General features: G+C 46.0%; 1 protein-coding gene across 4 annotated transcripts in view; it reads left to right on the top strand.

Moving 5' to 3' along the window:
- The window catches only part of LOC123998109 (non-homologous end joining factor IFFO1-like), a 28641-nt gene that overhangs the window by 10991 nt on the left and 4110 nt on the right, over positions 1-13540 (top strand). For all 4 annotated transcript variants that reach the window (XM_046303027.1, XM_046303026.1, XM_046303025.1 and 1 more), the window contains exons 2-3: positions 2376-2436; positions 9974-10069. In XM_046303027.1, coding sequence (XP_046158983.1) covers positions 2376-2436; positions 9974-10069 — 157 coding nt within the window. The remainder of the gene's footprint in view (positions 1-2375; positions 2437-9973; positions 10070-13540) is intronic.

Genomic DNA, 13540 nt, shown 5'->3' with positions numbered 1-13540 from the left:
TATGGAATCTTCAGTTTCATTGAGCTGATTTCTGAAATGATGTTCCTTCTTTTTTCTTAGTGTATTTCTGTATTATTTTAGTGTTCCACCATCTTGAAGGCGGAAGCTAAGGTTTTCTGGGTCTCTGTGTTTTTGGTTGGATAGGTTTCTCAATTTCTTTCTTAGGTTTTTGCGTTCTTCATCAAACCATTTCTAATTGTTTTTAGTTTTCTAAATTTGATATGTTAGCTGATAGATCAAATGTAGTGTTCAGGCATCCTATGGCTACTTTTACACCTTCACTAATGCAGGGAAACATTTTGTCCTGGAAATTGTCTAGGAGGGATTGGATTTGTTGTTGGCCAATCGTTTTTTGTTTTCTACACTACCCCCCTTCCATCTATAGCATTTCTTAAAAGCATGTAGTTTGTTCAGCTTCAATGCCTTAGTTGAGTATTGCTCTGTTCAAGAAGATTGTGATTTTGCTGTGATCTGATAGGGGTCTCAGTGGAATGACTGTGATTGTTCCGAGAGACACTGGGTTGAGGTCGGTGATAAAGTAGTCCTGTAGTACTACTGCCAAGAGATGCGCTGTAGGTGTACCTACAGTAGGAGTCCCCTCGAAGCCTACCATTGACTCTGTCTAGACCCAGCGTGCAACAGAGCTGCAGGAGTTGTGACCTGTTTTTGTTGGTTGTTTTGTCAGTTGTGTCTAGGGGGCATATTGGGGAGGGAATGCTGTCACCTCCAAGTAGGTATTTGTCTCCCAGTCTGCTAAGAGTGTCGGGTTCTGGCTTTAGGTCGCCACAGACTAGTACATGTCTCTGGGCCTGGAAAGGGTTGATCTCCCCCTCTAGGATGGAGAAGGTGTCATCATTAATGTATGGGGGAGACAGGTGTACCTGTGTACCACACAGGACAACCATTTTCTCTGAGATCATTTCCCTATTTATTTCCAACCAGATGTGAAATGTTCCTGTTTTAATTAATTGACTAGAGTGGGTTAGGTTATGTCTGATCTATACCAAATTTGCTCTCTCTCTCTCTCTCTCTCTCTCTCTCTCTCTCTCTCTCTCTCTCTCTCTCTCTCTCTCTCTCTCTCATGCTCTCCACTGCAAGCTCCACTCTCCTCTCTTCAACCCCCTTCCCCACATCTCCCTCCCATGCTCTCCACTGCAAGCATGCTCTCCACTGCAAGCTCCACTCTCCTCCTCTTCAACCCCTTCCCCCACATCAACCCCCTTCCCCCACATCTCCCTCCCTCTCTCACATGCTCTCCACTGCAAGCTCCACTCTCCTCTCTTCAACCCCCTTCCCCCACATCTCTCTCCCTCTCTCACATGCTCTCCACTGCAAGCTCCACTCTCCTCTCTTCAACCCCCTTCCCCCACATCTCTCTCCCTCTCTCACATGCTCTCCACTACAAGCTCCACTCTCCTCTCTTCAACCCCCTTCCCCCACATCTCTCTCCCTCTCTCACATGCTCTCCACTGCAAGCTCCACTCTCCTCTCAACCCCCTTCCCCCACATCAACCTCCTTCCCCCTCCACATCTCTCTCCCTCTCTCCCACATGCTCTCCACTGCAAGCTCCACTCTCCTCTCTTCAACCCCCTTCCCCCACATCACTCTCTCTCTCTGCCCCAACTGCATGCGGCCACTCTCCTTCCCCTCCACATCTAGTATCTGCAATGCAAGCTCCACTCTCTGGAAAACATCTCTCCCTCTCAGGTGGCTTCTCCTCAACCCCCTTCCCCCACACCTCTCTCTCTCCCCCAGAGCTCAGCTCATCTTTCCAAAGAGAGCTCAGCTCATCTTTCCCTCGCTCTCTCCCTCACTCTCTCCCTCACTCTCTCCCCCTCCCTCACTCTCACCTTACCCATCTATCTCAATCACAACAGTGTGCACAATGGCACAAAAAACGTCTCTCTGTACACTATATAACCTCCTATTTGTTTTAAGAGCAGATTGGTAAAGGCTCCGACATGTCGCAGTATTGTGCATTTTAAGCATGGCTGTGTGGTCTGTGTGGTGTGTTGAGTCACTGAATCAGCCATCGTAGTTCTAAAATGTCAACTGTACAGGCTTTTAATGAGATTACTGTTCACTAGATGGATGGTGCTGCCCAGATTCATGGACCAGGGGTTTCACACACACACACACACACACACACACACACACACACACACACACACACACACACACACACACACACACACACACACACACACACACACACACACACACACACACACACACACACACACACACACACACACACACACACACACACACACACACACACACACACACACACACACACACACAGTTAATAGTTATTATTATGATGTTGCCATTTTACTGTGTAATTTACTTCACATTATATTTTGCTGTGTAGGTGGGAGGAGGAGTACACTGTTAGAGTGGACATGCAGCAGAAGATGGAAGACCTACAGGAGGTAACTGTGTGTGTGTGTGTGTGTGTGCCTGACCTCTCTTAATGATTGATACATAGGGGGTAAATGTCTGTTGATTTGCAGGGATAAGAACAAAGCCATGTCAGCATATCAAACATGACAACAAGACATTACATTGAAATGTTTAGGAGCTCAATGCTTGTAGACACAAAGGCCCTCCTCACTGATCTATACACTAACTTAGGGCGCGAGGCCAGAGGCGCAGTGTTGTCTCTGACGCTGTGTCATCAGGTTCTGGCGGTGTTGACACATTGACATTGCCCTGACGCATGCAAAACAACCTAATACTACAATTGCTTGTATGAAACAGCTTGGTTGAATAGTGTGCAAACCACTAACCTAATATATGTTTATAAACCTAATATGTATGTTTATAAACCGCTAACATAATTGTACTGTAGGCTATGTATACATCCCTAACCTACTAGTTAGATGCTCCTCCCATGACGTTCGTCATACGTGTTACAGAAAGCAGCTGACAGTCATGATCAGACAGCCAAATGGTTAACTATTTGAGGAACGGGTGGTGCTACTTACACACATTCAGCATGATTGAATTACAGCAACAATATCAACTCCTCAAAATGGCCCCGTTGGTCCCCATCAGACAGTTACATCTGAAAGGCATTTGACGTCCTACTTCCAAATTGTATTGGTCACATACATATTAAGCAGATGTTATTGCGGGTGGAGATAAATATTGTAATAGTAATATCTAACAATTCACGACAATTCACACAAATCTAAAGTAAGAAACCACTACTAAAGGACACCAATAAGAAGAAGAGACTTGCTTGGGCCAAGAAACACGTGCAATGGACATTCGACCGGTGGAAATTTGTCCTTTGGTCTAGAGTCCAAATTTGACATGTTTGGTTCCAACCGCTGTGTGGGTGAAAGGATGATCTCCGTATTTCCCTCCGTAAAGTAGGGAGGAGGAGGTGTGATGGTGTGGGGGTGCTTTGCTGGTGACACTGTCTGTGATTTATTTAGAATTCAAGGGATACTTAACCAGCATGGCTACCACAGCATTCTGCAGCGATACGCCTTCGCATCTGGTTTGGTCTGAAATGAGTCAAACAGTATGCAAACATTTATTAGTGACCAGTGATTCCATGTCTATGTATATTGGATAGCAGCCTCTAAGGTGCAGGGTTGAGTAACCTGTTGGTAGCCGGCAAGTGATGGCTATTTAACAGTCTGATGGCCTTGAGATAACTGGGACCAAGAAACTGAAAAACAGCTTTGATGCACCTGTACTCAATCAATCATTCAAATGTATTTATAAAGACCTTTTTACATCAGCCGATGTCACAAAGTGCTGTACAGAAACCCAGCCTAAAACCCCAAACAGCAAGCAATGAGGATGTAGAAGCATGGTGGTTAGGAAAAACTCCCTGGAAAGGCAGGAACATAGGAAGAAACCTAGAGAGGAACCAGGCTCTGAGGGGTGGCCAGTCCTCATCAGGCTGTGCCGGGTGGAGATTATAACAGAACATGCCCAAGATGTTCAAACGTTCATAGATGACCAGCAGGGTCATATAATAATCACAGTGGTTGTAGAGGGTGTAACAGGTCAGCACCTCAGGAGTAAATGTCAGTTGGCTTTTCATAGCCAATCTTTCAGAGTTAGATACAGCAGATACGGTAGAGAGAGTTGAAAACAGCAGGTCTGGGACAAGGTAGCACGTCCGGTCAACAGGTCAGGGTTCCATATCCGCAGGCAGAACAGTTGAAACTGGATCAACAGCAGGTGAACTGGGGACCACAAGGAGTCATCAGGCCAGGTAGTCCTGAGGCATGGTCCTATGGCTCAAGTCCTCAGAGAGGAAAGAAAGAGTTAAAGGGACCATACTTACATTCACACAGGACACCGGATAAGACAGGATAAATCCTCCAGATATAACAGACTGACTCTAGCCCCCCGACACAAACTATTGCAGCATAAATACTGGAGGCTGAGACAGGAGGGGTCGTGAGACACTGTGGCCCCGTCCGATGATACCCCCGGACAGGGCCAACCAGGCAGGATATAACCCACCCACTTTGCCAAAGCACAGCCCCCACACGTCTAGAGGGATATCTTCAACCACCAACCTACTACCCTGAGACCAGGCCGAGTATAGCCCATGAAGATCTCCCATAGGGGACGAACCCGAGGGGGGTGCCAACCCGGACAGAAAGATCACGTCAGTGGCTCAACCCACTCAAGTGACGCACCACTCCTAGGGACAGCCCCCGTAATAGGGTTAGAGGCAGAGAATCCCAGTGGAGAGAGGGGAACCGGCCAGGCAGAGACAGCAAGGGCGGTTCGTCGCTCCAGTGCCTTGCCGTTCAACTTCACACCCCTGGGCCAGACTACACTCAATCATAGGACCTACTGAAGAGATGAGTCTTCAATAAAGACTTACAGGTCGAGACTGAGTCTGCGTCTCTCACATGGATAGGTAGACCATTCCATAAAAATTGAGCTCCATGGGAGAAAGCCCTGCATCCAGCTGTTTGCTTGGAAATTCTAGGGACAATAAGGAAGCCTGCGTCTTGTGACCGGAAGTGCACTGCTCGCAATCGCAGGACTCTCCAGAGGGTGCCTGCCTTCCAGGACACCTACAACACCCAATGTCACAGGAAGGCCAAAAAGATCATCTAGAACATCAACCACCCGAGACACGGCCTGTTCACCCCGCTATCATCCTGACATCGCCCTCTGGACAATAGCGGGTGAACAGGCCATGGCTAGGGTGGGTGATGTCCTTGAAGTTCGGGCAGTGCACTTCCACAGTCCTTGGGAGCGGGCTGTGTTGGTGGCACTGTGTTATCCTCAAAGCAGGCGAAGAAGGTGTTTAGCTTGTCCAGGAGCAAGACGTCCATTTGACTGGTTTTCTCTTTGTACATATAGGGCTGTAGAGCAAAGGTGTACATTAGACCAGAAGAGGAAGATACACTTAGAGTGCATTTGCCATTCTGGTAAAAACAGGAAACCAAGAAATAACAGACGTAATGGCCAAAGCCATAAAATGCATTATGTTTAGGGTAAAATGCATTGTCTATTGTAGAGGACAGGAAACCAAAGTAAGGCCATGAGAGCATAGGACAGCTGGACATGCCAAGGTCAGAGGGACACACAAAGGAGGGGGTCAGCCAAATGACCAACGGATGGACTATAGACAGGACATATATTTTTAGGACAGGAAGAGAAGAGACACATAGTCTACTAGTCTTAATAAGGACAGACATACCAAAGAACACACCAAGCTAAACATAAGGGGCCCATAGGATAAGGTGGGTATGTATTATTTTTGGGACATGAAGAGGTCCTGTCACCATTATAACTTAACTAAAAGCAGATATGGGCGTTATTGGGCGTGAACAAGCAGGATGCACAGATTGAAAGATAATGGTGGCAGATGGACTGAGGGAAGTAACTTCATTTGCATGTGGGATGGACTCATATGTTGTATGTGTATAAATACAGAGCCAGTGCTCTGGAAAAGGGTGTGTTCTGCAGACCATCTAGGCTTCTGATATGTTTGTATTAAAAGCCTATATTGAATTCACAAGTTCTTGTAAGTGTTATATTTTGTAACGATCCTCCACGACACCACCCTCGAAGCAGCGTTACCTATGCCGAGCAAGGGCAACAACCACTCCAAGGCTCAGAGCGAGCGAGTGACGTTTGAAACGCTATTAGCGCGCGCTAACTAGTCAGCCACTTCACTTCGGTTACACCAGCCTCATCTCGGGAGTTGATATGCTGGAAGTCATAAACAGCGCAATGCTTGACGCACAACGAAGAGCTGCTTGCAAAACGCACGAAAGTGCTGTTTGTATGAATGTTTACGCGCCTGCTTCTGCCTACCACTGCTCAGTCAGATACTTAGATACTTGTATGCTTGTATGCTCAGTCAGATTATACGCAATGCATGACACACTAGATAATATCTAGTAATATCATCAACCATGTGTAGTTAACTAGTGATTATGATTGATTGATTGTTTTTTGTAAGATCATTTTAATGCTAGCTAGCAACTTACCTTGGCTTACTGCATTCACGTAACAGGCAGTCTCCTTGTGGAATGCAACAAGAGGCAGGTCGTTATTGCGTTGGACTAGGGGCCGCCGTGGTATTGGCTTGAGGGGGAATGTACATGGCTGTGAGCATAACTGAAGAGAATTCTCTTGGTAGGTAATACAGTCGGCATTTGATTGTGAGGAAATCTAGGTCTGATGAACAAAAAGACTTGAGTTTCTGTACATTATCACAATCATACCATAAGTAGTTAATCATGAAACATACACCCCCGCTTTCTTCTTCCTGGAGAGTTCTCTATTTCTGTGTACACGATGTACTGAGAACCCAGCTGGCTGTATTGACCGGGACAGTATATCCGGAGAGAGCCTTGATTCCGTGAAACAGAGTATGTTACAGTCCCTGATGTCTCTCTGGTGGAGATCCTCGCCCTGAGCTCGTCTACTTTATTGTCCAGGGACTAAACATTAGCAAGTAATATACTCGGAAGCGGTGGATGGTGTGCACTCCTCCTGAGTCAGACTTGAAGTCTACACTTCTCTGACGGCGGCATCTTGTAGCAGCCTCTGGGATAAGATCAATTTCCCTGGGGGTTACCAACATATAATCCAAATTGGGAAAGTCGTATTCCTGGTCGTAATGCTGGTGAGTTACCACCACTCTGATATTCAAAAGTTCTTTCCGTCTGTAAGAAATAACACACAAAAAACAATACTGCAAAGTTGCTAAGGAGCTAGAAGCAGAGCTGCCATGTCTGTCGGCGCCATCTTGCCATCGGTGAGCATATAATGCTGAGCCAGGTGGGGCTCTGGTTTCTCAGGTTTGTTGTCTGAGGATGCAACTGCAGGGGACATCTACCTAACCCAGTTAGACAGGCTCTGTTGAGCCAACAGGAGACCACATGGTATGCAGCAAAGTTCCACTTTACATTCAACTATCCATGCAGAACAATGTACAAGAGTTACACAAAGAAACACTCAGGGATGAGTCAAGTCAAGTTACCCTATTTCATTTGCACCACAGACACAATCAACTTTTATGTCAAGACATCTCAGGAAGAAAAATATTATGGCTAGTAGTTTATGGAATCAAATACTTCAGAGAAAAGAGGGAGAATTAGATCAACAATATGATCCAAGGCACTTGTGAGATTAAGTAGGCAGGGTTGTCAATGTATAATCTGTTTGTACTGTATGTTTGTGTGTTGTACTTTGGATTTGTAGTAAGACTTAGGGTAAGAACATCTATCCTTACACTATAAAGAATATATAATCATCATGGACAGATTATAGTGTTTTACTTTGGATTTAAAGTGCATTTGAGTCAAGACTTAAATTTACTGTTTGGCCCTACCCTGAGTTGGTCAATATAGAATGTTTTACTGTTTGGCCCTACCCTGAGATGGTCAATATAGAATGTTTTACTGTTTGGCTCTACCCTGAGATGGTCAATATAGAATGTTTTACTGTTTGGCCCTACCCTGAGATGGTCAATATAGAATGTTTTACTGTTTGGCCCTACCCTGAGATGGTCAATATAGAATGTTTTACTGTTTGGCCCTACCCTGAGTTGGTCAATATAGAATGTTTTACTGTTTGGCCCTACCCTGAGATGGTCAATATAGAATGTTTTACTATTTGGCCCTACCCTGAGATGGTCAATATAGAATGTTTTACTGTTTGGCCCTACCCTGAGATGGTCAATATAGAATGTTTTACTGTTTGGCTCTACCCTGAGATGGTCAATATAGAATGTTTTACTGTTTGGCCCTACCCTGAGATGGTCAATATAGAATCTTTTACTGTTTGGCCCTACCCTGAGATGGTCAATATAGAATGTTTTACTGTTTGGCCCTACCCTGAGTTGGTCAATATAGAATGTTTTACTGTTTGGCCCTACCCTGAGATGGTCAATATAAACTCAGCAAAAAAAGAAACGCCCCTTTTACAGGACCCTGTCTTTCAATGATAATTAGTAAAAATCCAAATAACTTCACAGATCTTCATTGTCAAGGGTTTAGACACTGTTTCCCATGCTTATTCAATGAAACATTAACAATTAATGAACATGGAACGGTCGTTAAGACACTAACAGCTTACAGACGGTAGGCAATTAGGGTCACAGCTAGGACACTAAAGAGGCCTTTCTACTGACTCTGAAAAACACCAAAAGAAAGATGCCCAGGGTCCCTGCTCATCTGCGTGAATGTGCCTTAGACATGCTGCAAGGAGGCATAAGGACTGCAGATGTGGCCAGGGCAATAAATAGTATGTGTAATGTGTAACAACACCTACACAGAATCGGTACATCCGAACATCACAGCTGCAGGACAGGTACAGGATGGCAACAAAAACTGCCCGAGTTATACCAGGAACTCACAATCCATCCATCAGTGCTCAGACTGTCCGCAATAGGCTGAGAGGGGCTGGACTGAGGGCTTGTAGGCCTGTTGTAAGGCAGGTCCTCACCAGACATCACTGGCAACAATGTTGCCTATGGGCACAAACCCACTGTCGCTGGACCAGACAGGACTGGCAAAAAGTGCTCTTCACTGACGAGTTGCGGTTTTGTCTCACCAGGAGTGATGGTCGGATTCGCATTTATCGTCGAAGGAATGAGCATTACGCCGAAGCCTGTACTCTGAAGCGGGATCCATTTGGAGGTGGAGAGTCCGTCATGGTCTGGGGCGGTGTGTCACAGCATCATCGGACAGAGCTTGTTGTCATTGCAGGCAATCTCAACGCTGTGCGTTACAGAGAAGACATCCTGCTCCCGCATGTGGTCTACTTCCTGCAGGCTCATGATGACATGACCCTCCAGCATGACAATGCCACCAGACATACTGCTCGTTCTGTGCGTGATTTCCTGCAAGACAGGAATGTCAGTGTTCTGCCATGGCCAGCGAAGAGCCCAGATCTCAATCCCATTGTGCACGTCTGGGACCAGTTGGATCGGTGGGTGAGGGCTAGGGACATTTCCCCCCAGAAATGTCAGGGAACTTGTAGGTGCCTTGGTGGAAGAGTGGGGTAACATCTCACAGCAAGAACAGGCAAATCTGGTGCAGTCCATGAGTAGGAGATGAACTGCAGTACTTAATGCAGCTGGTGGCCACACCAGATACTGACTGTTACTTTTGATTTTGACCCCCCCCCTCTTTGGGACACATTATTCCATGTCTGTTAGTCACATTTCTGTGGAACTTGTTCAGTTTATGTCTCAGTTTTTGAATCTTGTTATGTTCATACAAATATTTACACATGTTAAGTTTGCTGTAAATAAACGCAGTTGACAGTGGAAGGACGTTTCTTTTTTTTGCTGAGTTTATAATCTGGCCTTATCCAGAAAGTAGGGGCTGAGCTGGTTTACAGGATGTGTGTGAGTGGTGGGGTTGTGTGTGTGTTTGTGCAGGCCTGTGTGCGTTTGTGTGTGTGAGTGTACCTGTGTGCATGGACATGCATCTCATGATTATGTGTGTGTTTTGTTTGTAGGACCTCCAGGAGAGCGAGGGCTGTCAGGATGAGTTGGCTGTCAGATTGCAGCAGCTGAAGTCTGAACTGGTGCTCTTCAAAGGCCTCATGAGCAACGTGAGTCTACATCCACAAAGTTCCTCTCAATATGCACCTTCTCTTATCCAATCCAATTGTATTGGTCACATACACATGGTTAGCAGATGTTATTGCGAGTGTAGAGAAATGCTTATGCTTCTAGATCCGACAGTGCAGCAGTATCTAACAGGTAATATCTAACAATTCCCCAACAAAACCTAATATATAACAAATTCCACAACAAAACCTAATACACACAATCTAGGAAAGTAATGGGATAATAATATATAAGCATAAAATATATGGATGAGCAGTGACAGAGTGGCTAAGATGCAATAGATGGTAAAGAATAGATAGTGAAGGATACAGTATATTCATATGAGATGAGTAATGCAGATATGTAAACATTCTTAGTGGCATTATTAAAGTGACTAGTGTTCCATTTGTTAAAGTGGCCAATGATATCAAGTCTGTAGGTAGGCAGCCGCCTCTCTTTGCTAGTGGTGGCTGTTTAACAATCTGATGGCCTTGAGATAGAAGCTGTTTTCCAATCTCTCTGTCCCAGATTTGATGCCCCTGTACTGACCTCTCCTTCTGGATGATAGCGGGGTGAACAGGCAGTGGCTTGGGTGGTTGTTGTCCTTGATGATCTTTATGGCCTTCCTGTGACATCGGGTGCTGTAGGTGTCCTGGAGGGCAGGTAGTTTGCCCCCGGTGATCCGGTGTGCAGACCGCACCTCTCACTGGAGAGCCCTGTGGTTGTGGGTGGTGCAGTTAGTGTACCAGGCGGTGATACAGCCCGACAGGATGCTCTCAATTGTGCACCTGTAAAAGTTATTGAGGGCTTTCGGTGATAAGCCAACATTTGTTCAGCCTCCTGAGGTTGAAGAGGCGATATTGCGCCTTCTTCACCACACTGTCTGTGTGCGTGGACCATTTCAGTTTGTCGGTGACATATACACAGAGGACCTTCACTTTCCAGCTTCTCCACTACTGTTCTGTCGATGTGGATAGGGGGATGCTCCCTTTGCTGATTCCTGCAGTCCACAATCCTCTCTTTTGTTTTGCTGACATTGAGTGAGAGGTTATTTTCCTGACACCACATTCCGAGGGCCCTCACCTCCTCAGTGTTGGCTGTCTTGTCGGTGTTGATAATCAAGCCTACCACTGTAGTGTCATCTGCAAACTTGATCATTTGAGTTGGAGGCGTGCATGGCCACGCAGTCATGGGAGAACAGGGAGTACAGGAGAGGGCTAAGAACGCACCTGTGTGTGGCCCCAGTGTTGAGGATCAGCGGTGTGGAGATGTTGTTTCCTACCTCCACCACCTGGGGGGCGGCCCGTCAGGAAGGCCAGGACCCAGTTGAACAGTGCGGGGTCGAGACCCAGGGTCTCAAGCTTAATGATGAGTTTGGAGGGTACTATGGTGTTAAATGCTGAGCTGTAGTCAATGAACATCATTCTTATGTAGGTATTCCTCTTGTCCAGACGGGATAGGGCAGTGTGATGGCGATTGCATCGTCTGTGGGCCTATTGCGGCGGTAAGCAAATTGGAGTGGGTCTAGGGTGACCTGTAGGTTGGAAGTGATATGATCCTTGACTAGTCTCTCAAAGCACTTCATGATGACAGAAGTGAGTGCTATGGGCCGGTAGTCATTTAGTTCAGTTATCTTTGCTTTCTTGGGTACAGGAACAATGGTGGACATCTTGAAGCATGTGGGGACAGCAGACTGGTATAGGGATTGATTGAATATGTCCGTAAAAACACCAGCCAGCTGGTCTGCGCATGCTCTGAGGACGCGGCTAGGGATGCCGTCTGGGCCGGAAGCCTTGCAAGGTTTAACACGTTTAAATGTTTTACTCACATTGACCACGGAGAAGGAGAGCCCACAGTCTTTGGTAGTGGGCTGTGTTGGTGGCATTTTATTGTCCTCAAAATGTGCAAAAATGTGTTTTAATTTGTCTGGGAGCAAGACGTCAATGTTTGCGACGGGGCTGGTTTTATTTTTGTAATCGCTGATTGACTGTAGACCCTGCCACATGCGTCTCGTGTTTGAGCTGTTGAAGGTGGTCTCTATACTGTCTCTATACTGACGCTTTGCTTGTTTGATTGCCTTACGGAGGGAATAACTACACTGTTTGTATTTGGCCATGTTTCCAGTCGCTTTGCCATGATTAAATGCGGTGGTACGTGCTTTCAGTTTTGAGCGAATGCTGCGATCAATCCATTGTTTCTGGTTAGGGAAAGTTTTAGTCACAGTGGGTACAACATCTCCTATACACTTCCTTATAAACTCGCTCACCTTGTCAGCGTGTACGTCAATGTTATTGTCTGAGGCTACCCGGAACATAAGCCAGTCCATGTGATCTGAGCAATCTTGAAGCGTGGAATCCAATTGGTCAGACCAGCGTTGGATAGACCTAAGCACGGGCGCTTCCTGTTTTAGTTTCTGCCTGTAGGAGGGGAGCAACAAGATGGAGTCATGGTCGGATTTGCCAAAAGAAGGGCAGGGGAGGGCCTTGTATGCATTGCAGAAGTTAGAGTAGCAGTGGTCGAGCGTGTTACTCGCTCCTGTACTGCAATCGATATGCTGATAGAATTTAAGTAGCCTTGTTCTCAGATTAGCTTTGTTAAAATCCCCAGCTACAATAAATGCAGCCTCAGGATATATAGTTTCCAGTTTGCATAAAGTCCTGTGAAGTTCCTTGATGGCCGTCTTGGTATCCGCTTGCAGGGCGATATACATGGCTGTGACGATAACCAAGGAGAGTTCTCTTGAGAGACAATATGGTCTGCATTTGATTGTGAGAAATTTTAGGTCAGGTGAACAAAAGGACTTATGTTCTTACAATTACACCATGAATCGTTAATCATGAAACATACACGCCGCCCTTCTTCTTATCAGAGAGATGTTTGTTCCTGTCGGCGCGATGCACTGAAAATCCCGTTGGCCATGTCTCCGTGAAACAGTATATGTTACAATCCCGGATATCTCTTTTGAAAGAAACTCTTGCCCTAATTTTGTCGACTTTGTTAACTGGGGACTAGACGTTAGTGAGGAATATACTCGGAAGCGGTGGGTGCTATGCACGTATCCGAAGCCTCACTAGAAGACCGCTCCGACACCCTTTCCTCTGATGGCGTTGTTTTGGGTCTGCCTCTGGAATCAGTTCAAATGCCCTGAGAGTTGCAGACAAAGGATCCGCTTTGGGAAAGTCATATTCCTGGTTGTAGTGCTGGTTGTGCTGGTAAGTTGATGTCTCTCTGATATCCAATAGTTCTTCCCGGCTGTATGTAATAACACTTAAGGTTTTCTGGGCTAACACTGTAAGAAGTAATGCATAAAAAACCCAAATACTGCTCAGTTTCCTAAGGACTTGAAGCGAAGCTGCCCTCTCTATCAGCGCCATCTCATGTTGCCATTCACACCTAACAGAGCCATCATCAACAACTGGTATACATCTTTCTCCCATATACACACACAGCCTCATACTGTCCTGATCTGACTG

The sequence above is a fragment of the Oncorhynchus gorbuscha genome, linkage group LG15, assembly GCF_021184085.1.
Source record: "Oncorhynchus gorbuscha isolate QuinsamMale2020 ecotype Even-year linkage group LG15, OgorEven_v1.0, whole genome shotgun sequence".
Taxonomy (NCBI): Eukaryota; Metazoa; Chordata; class Actinopteri; order Salmoniformes; family Salmonidae; genus Oncorhynchus; species Oncorhynchus gorbuscha.
Note: the sequence above shows the minus strand (reverse complement) of the source record. Positions and strands in the feature narration are given on the sequence as shown.